Source organism: Manacus candei, unplaced genomic scaffold (genome assembly GCF_025592945.1).
Source record: "Manacus candei isolate 608988 ecotype Guabito, Panama unplaced genomic scaffold, ASM2559294v1 h1tg000080l, whole genome shotgun sequence".
NCBI classification, from domain to species: Eukaryota; Metazoa; Chordata; class Aves; order Passeriformes; family Pipridae; genus Manacus; species Manacus candei.
In genome coordinates this window covers 313,345-332,840 of record NW_026138128.1, presented here as the reverse complement: position 1 = coordinate 332,840, position 19,496 = coordinate 313,345, and the positions used below count along the sequence as shown (strand labels likewise).

Genomic DNA, 19,496 nt, shown 5'->3' with positions numbered 1-19,496 from the left:
GACCTGACCCTTCCTCCTAAGAGCTTCCTGGGAAGGGACAAGATCCTATAGGAGGGGGGAGACCAGTGGCTGATTTGGCCATTTTTGAGCCATTTCAGAACACAAGAAGTTGATTTGTTGGAGAAAGTGTCCCCGGGGCGGGTGGCAGCAGCTCTGCGGGGGCCAGGAGCTGACACAGAGCGACTCGCCCGGACTGTTTTTCCTCCTTGGCTTGGCAGGGCAGCACAGCGGCGCCTTTCATCTCACAGGACGAGGGTTTATCTCAGGACTGGTGTGTCGTGGTTAATGGCTCATCCTCTGCCAAGGGTTGAGCCAGAAGCCTGGTCTGGGGAAGTGGGTGGCAAGCAGGAAGGTCCTGGCTGAACCTGCGTGAGTCCATCGGCTGGCCCAGCACCAAGGGAAGGCTTTGCTGTTTAGTCACCTAACCTGGAAAAACCTTCCTTCTCCCACCATGTTTCTGCTACAGCAGGGGTTGCTGGCTCCCCTGGTGCTCAGGGTGATCTCTCACTTGTCAGCAGTGCTTGGGTGGGTTTTGAGTGGGCAAAGCAAAGCCCCAGGTAGGTGTGTGGCAGTTGCCACCTGCCTGGCAGGGGCTTGGGGCCAGTGCCACAGTCACCACACAGTTAACATGGTGGTGTTCCCTTTCAGAGTCGTTTGGAGCTGGTTGGGTCGGAAATGGAACAAGTTTGGTGGTTTTTGCTGGGGCCATTGCTCTGTGTGACGTGACCGTGACCGGGCTGCTGGGCCTGGCCACAGTGGGTGCGAGGGCGGCACAGGGATGTGCCCTGGCTGGGAAGCTGAGGTGTGGGTGCTATTCCTGGCCGTGCTCCCCTCCAGGCGAGGGGCTGGTCTTTGTCACTGTCCACTGTCCCAGCTCTGTATTTGCTGGGAATGATGGTGTGAAGCTGGGCTGCAAGACCAGCAGGAGCTGTAGCCAGGGACAGCCCTGGGGCTGTGTCTGCCTGAGGATCCAGGCTGGCTCCTGGTTCTGCTCCTCCTGCTCCCTCCTTTGTGCTGCTGAACCATCATTGCTGTTTTCCTGTGAGGTTCTCAATGCAGAACTCGATGTGGCAGGGGACCAGCCACGCTCCCCGCCGGTGGCAGCAGGGATGACACTGGGGGCTGCAGCCACAACCTCAGGGAAGCCAATCCCTCCCATCCCAAGCCAAGTCCACCATCAAAGCTCCAAGACCTGCTCCTGTTCCATACCATGAATGCAGCTTTAATTGCCATGGGTGCTCGAACACAGACAACTGGCTGGTACATCCCAGCCCTGCAGAGATGCCATTAGCAGACCCCAGGCCCTGCTCCAGGCACGCCCTTGGCCTTGGCATGCGGTGACCACACTCCCCAGCTGTGCCACGCCAGCTCTGCCCTGGCAGGATGGTGGGACAGCCCCAGCCCTGCAAAGCCAAGTCTGGAGCATCTGCCTTCCGCATCCATCCTCCACCATGCATTAAAAATAAAGCAATAAATAGCAAAAAATATATATGTACATAAATAAAAGAATCCTTTCTTGGTTTTTTTCCTACAGGACTGTCCGGAGCTGCTCGTGGCGCTCAGCCAACAAGCATGGGGAGAAAGTGTGTGGAGAGGTGCTGCCGGCGTGTCTTGCCCCCTCGCTGTGGCCTGCCCTTGCTGTTGAGGGAGAGGAACATGGGGCGGCCGCAGTGCCGCCAGCGCAGCGACGCGTAGGTGTTGTAGCCGTTCTCCTCGATGCGCTCTGTGAACTTGCAGTTGGGGCTGAACTCCTTCTGGCAGGAGAGGGAAGGGGGTGAAGGGTGGCTGTGCTTGGCTGGGGTCCCTCGGACCCCAGGTGGGGCCGGGCAGGACCTGTCCCCAGGGGTCAGAGGGCTCGGTCCCTGCTGGGGAGCATGTCAGGGCATGGAAAACCAGAACCCTGCTCCTGGGCACCGGTCCCAGCAGGTCTGGGACCCCCTGTTGCAATTCTGTCCTGCACCTCTGACCCCAGTGCAGTCCCTCCCAGGAGGCAGCGTCCGACCTACCGACCCGTAGAGCCTCCCCCGCTTGTTCATGGCCAGGTAGAAGCCGGTGTGCACCGCCCGGATGGCCACGACGCCGACACGCACCGACCGGATCTCCACGACGGCTGTGGGACAGGGAGGCCCAGCATGAGCCAGGGATCCTGGGTCTGTGGCCACAGTGTCCCCCCAGAGGGATGGGGTTGCTGATCCTTGCCCACAGCAGGAGCAGCCAGAGGGACAGTGGGAACAAGAGCTGCGGCCCAAGCTGGGAGTGGGAGGGGGAACTTCTGATCCAGAGAGGGTTTGATCTTTGCTCCTCTCCTCCCCAGGGTCCAGCTGCTTCCCAGGAGCTGGGCTGTATGGGAGCAATGCCAAGCACAACCTCCACTTGCCCAGTGCCAACCTCGTGTGTGTCCTCCCCTCATTGGCAGCTCTGCAAACCCATCCGTCCCCAACGGGCTTGTAGTGCCTCAGGGACACGACCTGCCCCCCTGACACATGCAGGGCATCAAGGCTGGCACTGCCCTTGGAGGGGCAAAGTGTGCACGGGGGTGGCACACACAAGGCGCACCCTGTGTTATGGTGGATGGAGGCACGTGGGCAGAGGCGTGAGGGGGCAGGAATGGGGCTGGAACGGTGCTGCCCGAGGATGCTGGTGCTGACTGCCCAGCTGGCAAAAGTGAGCATACACAGCTCTGTGCCCAGTACTGTGGGCTGGAGGATGCAGCAGTGCTGCAGGACATGGGGATGAGCCCAGGAGGTGGCTGCAGCCAGGCTGTGAAGCCACAGCTGGGCTGGCGTGTGTGTGCCCGACCGCCGAGCCCCAGCACGGCCGCTAATGGGAAAGGCATGTGGTCAGACCAGAGGCTCTGGCATGGGAAACACCCAGAGCATCATCAGGGCTTTGGATTCCTGCACTGCCCCACACCAGCCAGCCCGGAGTGCTGCTGCCTGCCCTGCTGCCCACCAGGCACATGGCACAGTGGAAAGGGGAGAAGGAATCTCCAGGGGGAGCAAAGCAGGCAGGGCAGGGGGCAGGGCAGGAGCCACAGCAGGATCTGCCCACGGGCACCACTGCAGGGGCTGCCCCGGCTGGACAGGGAGGGAGGACACGCAGAGGCTCTGGTTGGTGGCGGCACACACAGTGTGGGGGGCTGCAGCCCCTGGGCAGGGGCTTTCACCAGGCACCAATCCCCCGGCATTGCCAGCATCTGCAGGGCCGGGCCCAGTGAAGCCACTGATGAGCAGCAGTGGAGGAGAAGAGCTGTGAATCTGTCCTGCTGGATCACAGTCTGGAGCTGATGCTATTTATAAGAAAGGACTTGTGCTTTTCTAAAAATAACCCCCCGCTGCTGTCCCCAGTGCCCTGGCCGGCTCTGCCGTGATTTGCTTGCAAGTGCTTGGCCAGTGCCTGCCCAGAGACAGCTCCCAGTGCCCCCAGTCTCACACCCTCAGCCACCAGAGGGGTCCTGAGCAGGATGGGGCAGAAGCAGGGCCTGAGGTGGGGGAGTCCCTGGGAGATCCCCCGCCAGCCTGCAGCTGCCAGTGGGGCTGGTCCAGCAGCTTCTGCGAGGGCTGTGGAGGGGAGCCCAGCCCAGGCACACAGATAAGCAGAGTGAGCCCCGTGCAACAGCCCAGGGCTGCTCTGCCTGCCAGGCCCCACGGCCGCCCAGCCGAGGGAACGTGTTGGGGTGCTTTGTCTTGGCAACGTGCCTGGTCGGGACTCCCAACAGCCTCTGACACCACAGGAGGGTTCCCTGGGCTGGGCTGGGCTGAGCTGGGCTCCCTCATCCTGTGCTGGCCAGGAGACAGGGCTGCCCCTGTCAGACTAGGACATGGGCTGGGGGTACTGCATCCCTCCTGCCCCAAGCCCCAACACCCTGCCAGGGCACCCCAGGGATGCTCAGGCATCCCCCTTTCCCAAGGCCCCTCCCATCCAGCCACTGTTCAGCCAACCCAGTGCCCTCTCCCTGTCACAGGGGCTGAGACTCCCCACCCTGATGGGCTGAAACCTGGATGCTTGCAGCCCTGACTCTTGCTGAAGTACACACAATGGGTGCCAAGTCCTTGGGGACTCTGGGAACTCTGCCCCTCTGCCCACCCAGATATCCCCGCGCCAAGCCCCAAACCACTCCACAGGCAGCAGCTGTGGAGTGGTCCCGTCCAACAGGGCTGCTCTACTCTCCTACACCTGAGGGATGCTCCGTTCTGGGACCAGCATCACCGTGAAGCTTCCTAAGTCCCTCCTCCTCAGCCTTTATCCTCCTCAGTGTGTTTGCGGGGATAGATCGATCCCCTCAGTCCACGCGGAAGGCAGGGCAGGCGGATGCCCTCATGCCTGCGCTGGCAGGACGAGATGGGACAAGGGACCAACACCCCTCCCCCGGTCACCCCAGCAATGCCGGGTCCCCAGACAGTGCCCGCCGGCCCCCGCGCCCCTCTCACGGCTCCCACGGTGCAGCGGCGGCCGAGCCTCGGGAAGGAGCTCCCGGGGCGAGGGCAGCCGGAGCAGGTTGTACTCGAGGAGTGACGTGTCCCGCCCGGCGGGGACGGGGGGGACAGCGGGGACGGGGGGGACAGTAGCTCCCGCCGCTCCCGCGCCCCCAGAGGAGGAGGCGCTTTGGCTGAGGTTCCCCCAGCGGGAGGAGCTGCGGGCGACCTCCGAGCCGGGCACGGAGGGTCCCGTCGCCGTCCCGAGGCGCCCCCGTCCAGCCTCCGCCCCGGCAGCGCCCGCCTCTGCCGCAGCCCCGGCACCCGGCGGGGTCGGGCTCTCGCCGCCGTGGGCGAGGGGCAGCCGCGGGGGGCGGCCCCAGGCCCCGGCTCTCCCCGGCCCCGGCCCCGGTCACACTCACTGCCCGGCCGCTCCCTCCAGCGCGTCCCCTCCACGCCGCCGCCGCCGTCGATGCGCAGGAAGAAGCGGGTGGCGGAGAAGAGTCGCCGCCAGCGCACGTCGCCCTCCAGGTGCCCGTAGCTGCGGGGGGGTCGCCGGCCGGTCCCGGTGGCACCGCCCGGCCCCGGTCCCGCCAGCACAGCGAGAGCCCCGGCGAGGCAGGCGGCGATGGCAGCGGGGCCCCCGCGCCTCATGGCGGCGGGCGGCGGGCGGGCGGCGGGCGACAGGCGATGGGCCATCGCCGCGGCCGCGACCGGCGACCGGCCCCGACGGCGCGGGCGGCCAGGGAGGGGCGGCCCGAGAGGGGCGGTGGCCAAGGGGCGAGGCGGGGCCGGGGGCGGGGCCTCCCATTCATAAATCCGCGCCCCGACGGCAGCCCCGGGTTATCGGCCGCGGTCACTCGGCTGCCCTGGGGCGCCCGGCTGGGGACCGCACGCTCCAGTATCCACCGACGGTGGTGACGGGTGGGCAGGAAACGGGTGCCCCGGGGAAAGTGTCGGGGGAGAGATGTGGTCCCGGACCCGGGGGTAGAGGTGTATGCCTGCGGTCCCGACCGAAGAGCTCCGAGCTCGGGCCGTGAGGGGCGCGGGGCTCCGCCGTGTCCCGACTCCCCCGCCCCCGCGCTCTGCCGCCGTGTCCCGGGCTTCGCCGCCCCCGCAGGCTTTGGCATGTCCCGGACTCCGCCGTCCCTCCGGGTCCCGCCGTGTCCCGGTGCCGCCGTGTCCCGGTCCCGCCGTGTCCCGTGTCCCGTGTCCCGGTGCCGCCGTGTCCCGGTGCCGCCGTGTCCCGTGTCCCGGTGCCGCCGTGTCCCGGTCCCGCCGTGTCCCGTGTCCCGTGTCCCGGTGCCGCCGTGTCCGGTCCCGCCGTGTTCCGTGTCCCGTGTCCCGTGTCCCGGTCCCGGTCCCGGTCCCGCCGTGTCCCGTGTCCCGGTCCCGCCGTGTTCCGTGTCCCGTGTCCCGGTCCCGGTCCCTCCCCGTCGGGGCCGTCACGGCCGCCAGGGGGCGCGGGAGGGGGGAGAGGGAAGGAATGGGGGGGCGGTGGCGCGGCCGCGGTGCACCATGGGAGTTGTGGTTCGGGGCAGCGGGACTCGCGCTCCCGGCGTGCCGCGCGGCAGCACTGGCGCGACGGCGCATGCGCAGTGCGGGGCGGCGCGCGCGGCGTGGAGATGGCGCTGCTGCGGCTGCGGGCGGCGCTGCGGGGCCCGGGCGGGCTGAGGGGGCCCGGTGAGCGCGGGCACCGGGCTCGGGCGGGGGCGGGCACGGGGCCCGGGCGGGCTGAGGGGGCCCTCGGTCCCGAGCATCCCCCGGGACGCAGCTGCGGGCCGCGGCGTTCCTGCCCCCTCCCAGGCCCTCCCCGCTGGGACAGAGCTAGGGGCTGAGAGGGTGTTTTTGCGCCGTGAGGCCCCCAGGGATAGAGGCGGGACCGTGGAGGTGCTGGATGTTGTTCCTCTCCGGAGAACAGGAACGGGAGGGTTCTGGGTCCCGTCCCAGCTGTGGGGTAGCGCTGCCCGCGCTGAGGGTCCTGGGGCTCTGCCACCCCCTTCGCAGCGCTGGGGTTCGTGGTGTCCCTGGGGTCGCGTTCCCTCCGAGCGTCCGGATCTAGGGAGTGAGGGGCGTCCCTGTCCCTCCTGCCCCTTGCGGCCCTCGCACGCTGCTTCTGGGGCAGCTGAGCTGAGAAAAGCCACTCGCTCACTGTCACCTCTGTGCCCAGCTGGGGCCTGACCGTGGGGCGGGGCTGGGGGGCAGGGGGCTCTCTGAGGGGTGAAGCCTCCTCTGACCCCCTGCACCTTTTTGTTTTTCCGCAGCAGGGGTTCCATGGAGCGTCCTCAGGAGCTACTCATCCGCCAGCACCAAGGAGAAGGCGAACAGGAACAGCACCTGTGAGAGGACGGAGCTGCTGGAAGGTGAGTGCTGGGAGAGCTGCAGTGAGCAGGTAGCACTCAGACCAGCCACAGCTTGGTTCTCGGGATGCTGGGGTGGGTTCCTGAGATGCTGGGATAGGCCCCAACCTGCAGGTGGATCCCAGAGAGACAGTGGTTGGAATCTGTGTCTGGGAGTGGGGCTGGCCAAGGGGGGATAAAGTCCTTGTGTGGATCCTCTTTTCTGAGCATGTTCCTGGCACTCCCAGAGTGAGGCCTAGGGCAGGACAGAACCTTCTGCTGTGCATTGCATCCCATCACCTCTCTCTGTCTCCCTCCAGTGCTCAAAGCTCGAGCAAAGCAACTCCAAAGCAGTGACACCCCAGAGGTGACAGTCAACAAAGTGGAGCTGGCCCCGCTGGGCAATGACAAGCACCAGAACCCTCTGCAGAAGGCCATGGCCTCTGGCCCCACACAGGAGCAGCCAGTTCCCAGGGCAGGGCGGTGCCCAGACCGGCCCCACAGCTGGGTCGAGACGTTGCACAAGGAGACGTGCATCCAGCAGCTGAAGTTGGAGCGGAAGTTATCCATGGCTGCCTCCCAGCTGGATCTGGGAAGCCAGGCCAAGGCAGAGGCCAAGCCAAAGGCCAAGATAAAGGCCAAGGCAGAGGCCAAGCCAAAGGCCAAGACAGAGGCCAAACCAAAGGCCAAGACAGAGGCCAAGCCAAAGGCCAAGCCAAAAGCCAAGGCAGAGGCCAAGACAGAGGCAAAGGCAAAGGCCAAGGCAGAGGCCCAGATAAAGGCCAAAGGCAAACCCAAAGCAAAACCCATGAAAAGCCTGAAGACTTCAAAAGTTCCAAAGGTGAAAGCAGCCACTACCTGGAGCCAGAGCTCCACCAGCCCCCTCAGCCTCTACAGCCACAGCAAGCCCAGGGTGGTGGCAGTGAAGGAAGGTGTGAAGCTGGAGAGGCCTCGGAGGGCACTGAAGGACAAGGACAGCAGCCAGCACAAGGAGACCATCCAGTCCACCCTGGAGTGCTTCCTGTTCCTGCAGCAGCCGGAGCAGGCTGAGCGGATCCTCATGCTGTGCCACAGATCTCCAGTGAAGCAGAAGCTGCTGGATGTCAGTGCCTACAACATCGTGATGCGCTGCTGGGCCAGGAAGGTACTGAGCCACGGGTGCTCTGGGTGGGAGAAGGGCTAGCTCAGGAGGAAGAGCCTCGAGCTGGTCGTGGTTTTACTTGTAGTTGTCACACCTGCCTTCAGCAAATGTTCAGGGAGCGCTTGGCTTCTGCCAAGAGGAACAAAGCTGGCATGAGGCCACGAATCCCTGTGAGGTGGCTTTAAGGGAAGAAGGGGATGGGGAAGGGGACGGGTAGAGGTGACCGAATCTAAATAGGAGTAGAGGGGCGTGAAGCTGTGATTTTGGGGCTACTGGTGTCGGTGTATCCGCAGCCCCTTTCCCTTTGTCCCCAGGGCTGCCTGCAGCACATCGACAAGCTCTTTTCCGTGCTGGAGTCTGTCGGCCTGCGGCCCAGCCTGGACTCCTACGCAGCAGCACTGCAGTGCACGGGCCGGAACCAGTCGTCCCCCGAGGCCATCTGGAGGTAACACCTGCCTCAGGTGCCGCTGAGCCCTGGGGCAGCAGCTCCACAGCCTGTGCTGGGAGAACTGGGAGACACGTGGGGCTGGGGCTGGGAAGAGCTGCCCCTGCTGCGTGCACACCTGGATGCTCTGACCATTTTCTCGTGGCCACGTTTTGGGGTGGGCAGAGCTCCTGCAGCACCCTCCCTGCCACACTCAGCTGCTGGGGAGTTTGTCTGAGATCATGCAGGGAGAGGAGATGTGGGAGGTGAGAACAGCTGCTTCTCTCCCCAGAGCTGGGCTGGGAGAGCCCCTCTCCAGTCAGGGACTCCTTGATTCCCCACCCATCCTGGGCATCTCGCTTCCACTGGCCTCTCTGTCGTGTCCTGGTGGGAATGGCTCTGCTCCTCTGTTTTTATGGCACTTCCATGCAGTTTCCCCTTCTTGGCAGGCTCAGCCAGATAGCCAGTTCCCACAGGGCTCTCTGAAGGAGCATGGTCAGGAGATTCAGGTGGATCTCACGGAGCACAGTGGGCAGGACAGTGTCAGGCCAAAGCAGGGAGCTGAAGGAGCCCTGTGAGATCCCACAGACTGGGTCTAGGGGCAGTGCCCGGGGCTGGCTGCACAGCCAGCTCCTCGACAGAGGATGGAGAAAGCTGCTGATCCACTGGTGCTGCACAAACACCTTGGGGATGACCTCTGTGTCCTTTGGCTGGCTGACAAGTTCTAGATGCCTCCAAGTGAATATCTTCAGTCAGCTGATTCTGAGGGGGCTGGCAGTGCCCGTCCTGCCTGGTGTGGGAGTTGTGTCAGTGCAGCACACACCGTGGGGCTGCCCGTGGGCAGCACGGTCCCACAGCAGCTGGAGCTCAGCCTCCCTGCCCAGGCCAGGGCTCCATAGTGGTGCAGGCTGAGAGATGGACACCTGATCCCTGTAACCTGAGGGGGGTGACCTTGTGGGACTGGCTGTGCTGAGGCAAATCCCGCCCCAGCAGCTCCTGCACAGCACACTCAGGCCCCTGGGGAAGATCGAGCCTGTCCTGTCTGCCCCTCCTCAGATACCTGGAGCAGCTGAAGAGCGATGGCTTCCACGTGGATGAGCTCTTCCAAAAGTGCCTGTTTGAGGAAGATGAGAAGGAGAAGATTCTGAGGGCCATCAGGACTGTCCTGCCCAACTACCAGCTGCCCCCTCCACCCAAGCCCCAGACCTGCAAGTCTACTCTGCTCCAGGACTTCTACTCCAAAGTAAGCCACAGAGCTCAGGGAGGTGTTGGAGCTGGCCAGGTGATGTTCACAGGTGTCCTCAGGTCCAGCTCAGGACTCTAAGGGAAGCATTTTTAGCATGGTCTTTGCTCAATAGCCCACACAAATCATCAAATGGATGATATTACCAACAGCCTTACAGAGGAAGAGTGAAGCCAAGGGCTGGCAGGGGCCTGGAGGTGACCTCTATGTGCTAGAAGGGCTGTTTGGGGAGATGCTTGACCATGACACAAGAGTAGAGCAGCCTGTGGGGTTTACCAGCTAGAGACGTCTAGACTTGTTCTACAGGCCTCTTGGAGGGAAGCTGGGAGGATGAGCATGACATAGTGCCTTGCACTTGTTTCAGGAAAAGGTGGTGTCATACCCCAAGCTGGATTTCTCTGTGGAGGAGTTGCAGGAGCGTTTCCAGCAGCAGCTGGAGATGGAGTTGAACAACACCATAACCATCGAGTCAGTGGAGGCAGCCAAGCCCCCAACCCCGCAGGCTGTCAAAGCGGTAAAGCTCAAGAGGTCTGGGGGCAGGGGGGCACTGCAGCCCTTGGGACCTGCGGGAGAGACTGGGGGTCCGTGGGCTGAAGAGGTGGTCAGCTGACCAGCTCTCTTACTTCTTCTTCCATGCAGCGTGAGCTGCTGGGCACCCTCCGCTCCCAGTGGCACGATGCTGTTCTCCAGGCCCTGCAGAAGTCCAAGCACAGCATGGCTAAGGCCAGGGCACTGTCAAAGTACAACATGCTCTACCCCTACCTGTGCCTGCTGCCGGATGAGGAGTACGTGGGCATCATGCTGCAGGTAGGAACCTGCCCTGCCTCATGGGAGCAGGGCCAGACTATCAGCCATGAGGCTGTCACAGAGCACTAATGTCCAGCAAAATTCAAACTTCTGAGAGTTTTCCCAGGTTATTAGGTGAAGGCTGTCTGTTCCCTGTGTGGAGCAGCCAGAGAAGCCTCTGCCCTGCCCTGGTTGTGTTTTCTTCCTCGCCGTTTGCTCAGCATTGTGGGAATCAGAATCTTCCTGTGCTCCCTCATAGCAGCTTCTAATCCTGCTCTGTCTCTCTGTTCTGTCTCTCTGTTCCTCCTTCCTAAGACCGTCTCCATCTTCCCTTTTTCCAGGTCCTCAACACACTCTCTCCACAAGGAGAGTCCCTGGCTGTCCTGGCCAGGGAGCTGAGCAACAAGGTCTACAGCAGGTACATCACCCATAGGAAGCTGCGCAGCCACCAGCTGGAGAAGCTGCAGGGTGTCTATGAGGACTACATCCACCTGCTGGCAAAGGACAGCCAGGTGGGAGCCCTTGGAGTCAGGTGTCCTGTATAGGAGAGCTCTGGACTTGAGCAGGGTGCACTTTGCGTGGCAGGAGGGGATGGGAAGGGAGAAAGGGGCCTCCAGGGCCAGGTGAGCAGGTCATTTCCAGAGCTGAGTGTACGTGGCTTGCGGGGGGGGCAAGCAGGTCTGCAATCTGGGAGGGAGGGGCAGGGTGTTGTGGGGATGGAGTGTCAGCACAGGGATCTGGTGGGAGGAAGGGCTTTGCAGTGCTGCTGTCCTGATTCTCACTGCTGGGCTTGCCCCAACCTCCTCAGCCATCCTTCCCCAAATACCCATCAGGGAGGACCTCACAAGGACACAGAGACAGGAGGAACCTTCTCAGAACCATGTCCCAGATAGATAGATCCCATTTAGCAAACCCCCTGGGAGCAGTGTCTGGCCCCTCCAGCCGACCTGCATTTTCTCCTTCCACCTCCTAGCCTGACCAGTACTTGCCACGGGAATACTGGGAGAAGCTGGTGGCAGAAGCAGGCTTCGGTTCCTCCCTGACCTTGAAGGACTGCAGCTGGCCGTACGCGGTCCTCATGCGCCTGGGCATGCACATGCTGGAGCTCCTGGTGAAGGCCGTCACGGTGCCCAGGAACCTCCTCAATCCTCGTCTGGAGTCCAAGTCTATTCCTGTCCTCTACCACGTCTACTCCTACCAGAACATGTGGCAGGTGAGCCTTGTCCTGGGGGCTCTGGAACTGTGCAGGTCACCCCTTCATGAAAACCAGACCCTTGCAAGGCCCTTTTCCCTCCCTGCTGCCATTCCTGCTCAGGGACACTTTGAGGAGCCCCTGGTTCTCCTTACTTCATGTGATCCGTACAGGATGGCTGACCACAGGCTCTTCCAGACTCCAGCCCTAATCCTCTGCTGCTGACCTTCCCCTCTCTGATTCTCTCCAGGTTGGGCTGATAAAGCCCCATCCCATCTTCTCCCAGATTGTGACGGATGCTGCAGAGACCACGCTGACCTTCCATTCCTCTGCCATGCCTATGCTGTGTCCCCCAGTGCCCTGGACCTCCCCCCATTTCGGCGCCTTTGTCGTGAATGACACCAAGCTGATGCGCTTCGTGGATGGGGACATCCAGCATCAGCTGCTGCTGGAGCAGTGTCCGCCCGTGAACCTCCATCCCGTGCTGGATGCCCTGACCCAGCTGGGCAACTGCGCTTGGAAGATCAACCAGCCGGTGCTGGATATCATCATCTCCATCTTCAACGACAAAGGCAACGAGCAGCTGGACATCCCACCGCCCCTCTCTGAGGCCCCCAAGCCTCCCACCGCTCCCGGCCATTCCTCGACCTGGAGCAAGTCCCTCAAGCGCGAGCTGTTGCTGTGCAAGAAGAAGGCTGCAGAGATGCACAGCCTGCGCATGGACGCGCTCTACAAGCTCTCCATCGCCAACTACGTCAGGGACAAGGTGTTCTGGTTCCCTCACAACATGGATTTCCGCGGCAGGACTTACCCGTGCCCGCCGTATTTCAACCACCTGGGGAACGATGTCACCCGGGCCATCCTGCTGTTTGCAGAGGGGAGGCCGCTGGGGCCCAGGGGCCTTGACTGGCTGAAGATCCACCTCATCAACCTGACGGGGCTGAAGAAGAAGAACGCCTTGCAGGAGCGGCTGGAGTACGCCAACGAAATCATGGAGGAGATCCTGGACTCAGCTGACCACCCGATCACGGTACGTGGGAGCTTCTAGAATGTAAAATAAAATGGCAATCAAATCAATTTTGAAACATAAACATTTTGAAAGATACATTTTTGAGAGAAAAAAGGGAATCAAAACAATGCAGAGATTCCTAAATAGCACATTTCTGTTTGAAAACATGATGAAATACGAGGGAAGTTGGAGGCATGATGGGAGGAGAAGCTGTGCCTAGCGTATCCCGGGAGCACTGGGGTTTCTGCCTATGCTGTGATTTCTACCAACCTGTGCTTTCCTGTTCCCAGGGCAGGAAGTGGTGGATGAACACTGATGAGCCCTGGCAAGCCTTGGCATGCTGTATGGAAATCGCCAAAGCCTCAAGGTCCCCAGATCCGGCAGCCTACATCTCTCACTTCCCAGTTCACCAGGTAGGAGCCCAGCAGATCTGCATGGCCCATGTGAGGCTCAACAGGGCAGGAGAACGGGACAGGCGGGAAGGAGCATCCCTTGGCTCAAGCAGAGCCTGGCTGGGAGAATGCTGGCAGCTGCTGCAGGGTGAGAGCCAAGCCAGTCTCACCTCCAGCCACAGGATCAGGACTGGAAGTTGGCCTAGCATGGCAACACCTGCATGTCTGGAGTGTTCAGAGCTGTACTGAGTCTTCAGGGATTTTTGCTCCACTCCCATTCCAAGGCTGAAGCCAAACAGCTCTACAGGAGCTGAGATGGGAGGTCTGGAACTGAGAAAGGCAATGGGAACAGAACTGGTTGTCCCCCACATTCAGTGTCCTGGCTGTCACCATATGCCTTGTCCTTGCTCTGGGCTAGTGCAGTCGCTCAGGTGCTGCTCAGCTCCCTGAAGGGCCCTGTCCTTCCTGTCAGCACGGGGACCGTGGCTGATTGTGGTCCTGGGGGGGGCTGCTCCTTTCCTGAGGAGATTGGGTGGCTCTAACTGAGTGGGGGGAACAGCGCTTGTTCTGCCAGCAGCAATGGTCTGGAATATGCGTGAGGCAGTCGGGACTGATATTTTGATGACAACAAAAGATCAAGAGAGCAGCAGGGGGTGTGTGGAGGGTGCAGCTAATGAAATTCCAGCAAGGACTTCTTCTGGAGGGCACCACGGTCTTGTTCCGCCTGAGTCATCAGCGCTCAGTTAATGGAGCCATCAGGACATGCTGCACTGCAGGGAGCAGGGAGGGGGGTGCAGGGAGGAGGGGGTCCTGCCTGAGGAGTGGTCCTGGGACAGCTGCACCCCCCTGCAACCAGGGAGAGCCCGAGCCCAGGGGGGCAGGAACAGCAGCACACCTCCTGTGAGAAACATTACTGCCGGTGTGGTCTGGGGAGCACCAGAACTTCCTGCACTTTTCCTTCCCTTTTCCATCCTCAGCAGATGAGCTCTGTCCACGTGCTAACTCCTTGTTTCTCCCCTGCTTTTCCCACAGGATGGCTCCTGCAACGGGCTGCAGCACTACGCAGCGCTTGGCCGGGACCTCATCGGTGCTTTGTCTGTCAACCTGATGCCCTGCAGTGTCCCCCAGGATGTCTACAGTGCGGTGGCCCAGCAGGTGAGGCCCAGCAGGGGCATGGGGGGGGGTCCTTTTGGACCTGCCTCCTCCCCTTGGTGCACAGGGTCACTCCTGCTCCTGAGGAGAAAGGTGGGAATAAGACCAGTGTACAGAGGGCTGGAGGGGCACGAGCTGGTCCTCCATCCCTGAGTGGGATCTGGCTGGACATCTGTCCTCATAGAGGTGGCTGTGAGAAAACCCATGGAACTTCTGCTGTCCTCACTTCTGAATGAAGCCTGGGAGAAGTAATTCAGAGAGGTGGAAGAGGGTGTTCCTCATCCCTTGGTCTTGGATGGCTCATGAGTTATGAGATTTTCTTCCTTTGAGCTGAGTAGGAAGGAGGGGGAAGAGATTCAGCCTTTGGCACTGCTATGAAGTCTTTGGTGTCCTTGGCAAGACATGATGTGAAATGAGCTGCTGGAAGAGTGCTGAGACCTGCCAGGCTCACTCTGCTGGCACTGGACCCTGGTTCTCCCGTCTGGGTCTCAGCAGGTTTTCTGCAGGCAGCACCACACCAGAGAGCAGGAGTAGCTCACGAGGGTGCAGGGCTTGCTCAGTTATCACTGGGGGGCAGAGGCAGGAGAACCTGAGTTCTGACCCATAGTCCTAGAGCCGTGTCCTTGTCCCAGCTGGCAACACCAACCTGTCAAGGGACAGTGCAGAGGCAGCAGGGGAGGCTCTACAGGCACGGTTACCTGTGCTTGATCCCCTCAGCAGGTGATTTCTGTTATGCAGGGTGGTGAAAATGGGCTGCAGGAATTCTGATGGGAGCTCAGGCCAGGCAGCTGGGAGGGTCTCACGTGGCCCCAGCCACGGAGGGGGCTCAAGCCAGCGTGGCTCACACTGGGGCTGACCCCTGGGGCACTCTCCTCAGGTGGAGGAGTTTCGGAAGAAGGACGCCGAGCGGGGGGTGAAGATCGCCCAGGTGCTGCAGGGCTTCATCAGCCGCAAGGTGGTGAAGCAGACGGTGATGACGGTGGTGTACGGGGTCACGCGCTACGGCGGCCGCCTGCAGATAGAGAAGCGTCTCAAGGAGATCGATGACTTCCCGGAGGTAACGTGCCTGTGTGCCCCCCTTCCCTGGCTCCTGGCGCTTTCCTCTGCGTCTTTTGCTGTCCCTTTGCCTGACCCATCGCTCTGCCTCTGGTCTGTGCAGGAATACTTGTGGGAAGCGTCTCACTACCTGGTGAGGCAGGTGTTCAACAGCATCAAGGAGATGTTCTCAGCAACTCGAGATATCCAGGTGAAAAGCCTCTTGCATCTTATCTCCCTCTGCTTTTTCTTCTTCCCTGGTCCACTCATGCATAGACCAGGGGGAGAGATGGTTCTCCTGGGTCCTGGCCCAGAGAGGATCCTCCTCCTCCCAGCCCAGAGGTGTGGGATTGTGCTAAACTTGCCAGTAAGCACTGGACTGTCCCAGTCTGTGGTAGGAATCGGGGTGGCCCATGCTGGGAGGGGGTGGGGTCTCCCAGCTCCACACTAACTCTGGCTGCTTCTTCACCTCTTCTGAAGCACTGGCTGACAGAGAGTGCCAAGCTCATCTCCCAGTCGGGGCGGACAGTGGAGTGGGTCACACCGCTGGGGCTCCCCATCGTGCAACCCTACTATCGCTTCAAGTCCACTGTGGTGAGTGAGTGTTTGGTGTGAAGATTCATCCACCCCTCCCGGTGCCATGGTGGGAGCAGGGAAGGGACAGCTGGGATGGAGCCTGGCAGGTTGGCACCACCGGTGGGTGAGCCTGCAGAGCAGGTAAGATCCGTGTGTGCAGGAACATCCTCCAGCCTCATCGCTCCCTGCAGAGCCTGGAGGGTGTGGGTGGGCTGGTGAGGAAGCTCTTCTGCTCTGTCCCACTCAGGCAGCTGGGGCACGGGCCGTTCCCCGCTCCAAGGAGCCTCCTCGGGGCTCGTGTGACTCAGTCTCACTGCTGTCACCTCCCACGCTGCGCTGACTCACGTCCCCCGGCCCGTCTCATCCCTGTGCTGCTCACCTCCAGCAGCCCCTCTCAGGCTGATTCACCCTGCGAGGGCTGTCACGGGGAAGGGGTGCAGGATGCCTGCCAGTATCCTCAGGAGGGGAGCTGGGCAAGGTGTCACTGAGGAGTGGCAGCTGCCACAGTGCTGGGACACCCTGAAAAGGCACAGTCCTCTCCAGAAGAGTGGGGCAGTGCAGGGTAGTGACTGGTCCCCTCTCTCCACTCACAGCTGAATTGTGGCATGCAGAACTTGAGCGTGAGAACCCCCAGTAGCAGCCAGTAAGTACAAAAGTATACTGTGCCCCTGGTGACCCCAGCCTGTGCTCTGGGGACAAGGCCTTCCCATCAGGGAAGCTGTCAAGGAGTGCCAGAGCTCCTGTTATCCCCCTGAGCTGCAGAGAGCTGGACAGAGGAGCAGGGCCCTGGAGCCCTCCAGGGCAGCCCCCTCAACCCTGGGCTGAGGTGGCACTGCCTCTGTGCTGGCACTCTCATCTTTGGCTCTGAAGTACCCCAGCTCCTCCGTGTCCCACTGTGCCACAGGAAGCCTGATACTGTGAAGCAGAAGAACGCCTTCCCCCCCAACTTCATCCACTCCCTGGACTCCACACACATGATGCTCACAGCTCTGCACTGCTTCAGGTAGGAGTGGGCAACTGGGCTCTCAACTGGCTCTTCCCTGGCTCAGGACTCTTCTGGGAGGGTGTCGCTGGGCAAGGTGCCATGTGGGACCAGGGATTCCCTGGTGGGTGGGAGTTTGGGGTTCCTGGCAGAGAAGGGGTGAGAGGAGACAGTGGCACAGCGACATCCTGGGATCTCTGAAGACCTGCAGGGGCCATGCAGGGAGTCCCCCTCCTTATGTGGCCTGTGCTCCTGTCCCAGCCAGAAGGTCTACGTGGGGTGGGGGTCATCACACAGAGGGGCTCTCAGCACTACTTGATGGCACCTTTGCCCCCTCCCAGGCAGGGTCTGACCTTCGTCTCAGTCCACGATTGCTACTGGACTCACGCACTCACCGTGGACATCATGAACCAGGTAAGTGTCCTCTGGGGTCCCTTGTGAGCAAGATCTGGCTGATCTGTGCTCTGGGCTGGATCTGCTTGCTGGCAGTCGCAGCTGATTTGCTGGTGCCTCATCCCCTCCCATCCTGCAGGGAGTGTGTGGCAGAATCTGTGTGTAAATGGGCACTGAACAGAGCCCTGGCAGAGCTGGTGCCCTTGCCCTGTCCTGGGCCCTTCCCTCTGCAGTGCTGTGAGTGCTGTTGTGCCTGTGGGGGTCGGCCTCTGCTTCCCACCTCCCCAGGCTGATTCCTGCACCCTTGTCTGGCAGCACCTCCTTCCCGCTCCTGCTGCTTTCCCTGCCCCTCAACTCTAACCTGCCACTGGGGGGAAGGAGGGAAAATGCCTCCTAACCTGCACCTCACCCTGTCTCCCTGGGTCAGATCTGTCGGCAGCAGTTTGTGGCTCTGCACAGCGAGAAGATCTTGCAGGATCTGTCTGAGTTTATGCTGGAGAAATACTGCAGGTATTCCTGGCCTGTTAGTTTCCCCCACCATGCTCCTTCCTGCCTGCACCAGTTCCCTCTCCCAGAGATCGTGTCCAGGTGCTGACAGGTTCTGTCACCTGCCTGGGGGTTGCTCTGGGTAGAACCTATCCTTCCTTCTTGCCTGACACCCAAATCGCCTTCAACCTCAGTGTGAAAAATAAGGGCTCTGCACCCTCTTGCTGCAGAACTGAGGGAGGGTTTGGCAACCTTAGGGCCTGCCCTGGGCTGCTGTGGTCAGGGCTGGGCTCCTGCTCCCACTCGAGGGTGCACGGTCTGTTTTGGAAGAGCTGAATCCTGTTGTCATGGGCTGCACTGGGGGGCAGAGGAGGGTGTGCCTTGTCCCAGAGCTCCTGTGTTGATTTGCTTTCTTCTGGTTCATCCAGCCCCAACACAGAGACCATAGCCGCTTGGCAGAAGAAACTAATGGAGCAGCTGTCAAATGTCCCCAGGACAGGTAGGACCATGGGATAGGAACTGCAGAGCTCAGGAGGGGTTTGGAGACAAGGGAAATGAGATGGAGTGGCCCCCAAAAGACAGAAAGCCAGAGCTGTCCCCTAGGATCAGGTGTTCCCTCCTGTGCTGGACTGCAGAGCCATGGGACAGAGCCTGGACACGTTCCCCTGTATCATCCCTGTAAGCATCCCTCCCACTGATCCCCCGGGAATTTCCCCCGGGCTGACCGAGCTCATCCCATCCCGCTCTTGTTCTGCTCCCATCTGTTTCCAACCATGAGCATTTGCTGGGAGATGGGACTGAGGGACTCAGCATAGTAATTGCCAAGATCTAGATGATATACATGCAATGGGATTAAGGCAATTAGTTTAACTCCTTCTAATCCCTCAGCCCTGTGTCTGCCAGGCCATCTGGCTCTGCCTGACCTCTGTGCAGAGTGCTCCATGGGTAGCACGGTCCAGGGGCTGGGATCCTTCGTACCCTGAGGCTGCTTCTCTCCCCCTTGTCCATCCCTACCCTGCTTTCTGACCTCTCCTCTTCCTCACTCCCCCCAGGTGAATTCAACCTCAAGCAAGTGATGGATTCCACCTATTTCTTCAGCTGAGCCATGGCTGCCTGCAGAGCCCTGAGCTACCTCTGGACCTCTCTGGCTGCAGTGGGTGCCAGGCCTGTCCCCCATCTCATGGGGAAGGGGGTGCAGCTGCCAGCCCAGCAAGAGACCTGCCCCACAGCGAGGTGCTGGGGCACTCTGGGACTCTGCAGGAGCAGCCAGTGGGGGCCAGGCTCTGCACTGCTTGCCATCACTACCTGTGTCCCAGCACCTGGAGAGGGCACCCAGCCCTGAGCTGGGGTGGGGCCAAAGGGGCAACAGTAGACAGGGCTGGCTCCCCTCAAACTTCACCTTCACTGTGAGCCCCAGCCTTTGCTGTGCTGTTGCCTGTCCTGGGGTGCTGTTCCTTTCCACCAGTGGAGCTCAGACCTGGAGGGACAGGCAGCCACTCTGGACACAGCAGGAGCCCTGGCCCTGCTCTTGGCTATGGGGTGGGTGCTGCTCCATGCTCTGCCCCAGCTCTGGGCACTGTCCCCACTCTGTAGCACAGCCTCTGCAGCTCCTGACTCCCGTTTCCAGGGCGGGGTTTTGCTGCTGCTCACTGGGGCTCAAACAGGGAAAACCACTAATTCAGGGGTCAACATGTACAGTACTGTAAATAAAATGGTTTTTGAAATACAAGATGGGACCTGTGTGCTCCTTGGCATCTTTACCTGGAGGCTGCAGGGTGCCTGGGCTCTCGCCTCACCTTCCAGGGGATGTGGGGAGATGGGACTGCTGCCTCCCCAGCCTGGTCCTGTTCTGCTGACTAGTTGGGCTTCAGTTGCTCACAGGAGCATCACATTCTGAAAATGCTTTTGTAGCAGAAACACAGAACTCTGCC

The 19,496-nt window shown here is 61.2% G+C and overlaps 2 protein-coding genes across 9 annotated transcripts; one reads left to right on the top strand and one right to left on the bottom strand.

Annotated features, from left to right (window-relative positions):
- Positions 1 to 588: 588 nt before the first annotated feature.
- Positions 589 to 5,233, bottom strand: FGF22 (fibroblast growth factor 22). Of its 8 annotated transcripts, none has more exons than XM_051810974.1 (3): positions 4,838 to 5,233; positions 2,003 to 2,110; positions 589 to 1,754 (listed from the first exon to the last, which is right to left on the bottom strand). In XM_051810974.1, exons 1-3 carry the CDS (start codon positions 5,112 to 5,114, stop codon positions 1,288 to 1,290), a joined length of 852 nt encoding a protein of 283 aa, XP_051666934.1. In that variant the 5' UTR covers positions 5,115 to 5,233; the 3' UTR covers positions 589 to 1,287. The 8 variants fall into 8 exon arrangements, with proteins under 8 accessions (XP_051666934.1, XP_051666936.1, XP_051666930.1 ...); XM_051810976.1 differs by having other exon boundaries at positions 589 to 1,751; XM_051810977.1 differs by having other exon boundaries at positions 1,492 to 1,754; positions 2,007 to 2,110.
- Positions 5,234 to 5,933: 700 nt separating this feature from the next.
- Positions 5,934 to 19,294, top strand: POLRMT (RNA polymerase mitochondrial). The gene is given in 22 exon segments (XM_051810909.1): positions 5,934 to 5,985; positions 5,988 to 6,098; positions 6,680 to 6,778; positions 7,075 to 7,898; positions 8,210 to 8,340; positions 9,376 to 9,562; positions 9,927 to 10,076; positions 10,202 to 10,369; positions 10,690 to 10,860; positions 11,322 to 11,561; positions 11,791 to 12,570; positions 12,840 to 12,962; positions 13,974 to 14,096; positions 14,971 to 15,150; positions 15,253 to 15,339; positions 15,609 to 15,722; positions 16,298 to 16,347; positions 16,609 to 16,707; positions 17,028 to 17,100; positions 17,507 to 17,589; positions 17,994 to 18,064; positions 18,618 to 19,294. Coding segments are annotated over 22 exon segments (3,966 nt in total). The 3' UTR covers positions 18,668 to 19,294.
- Positions 19,295 to 19,496: the final 202 nt, after the last annotated feature.

Excerpts from the sequence above, each read along its gene's own strand:
- FGF22 (XM_051810970.1), bottom strand. The coding sequence starts at position 2,672 with ATGCTCACTTTTGCCAGCTGGGCAGTCAGCACCAGCATCCTCGGGCAG. Across the intron at positions 1,755-2,002 it reads GAGGCTCTACGGGTCGGTAG|AAGGAGTTCAGCCCCAACTG; the intron begins GTCGGACGCTGC and ends CTCTCCTGCCAG.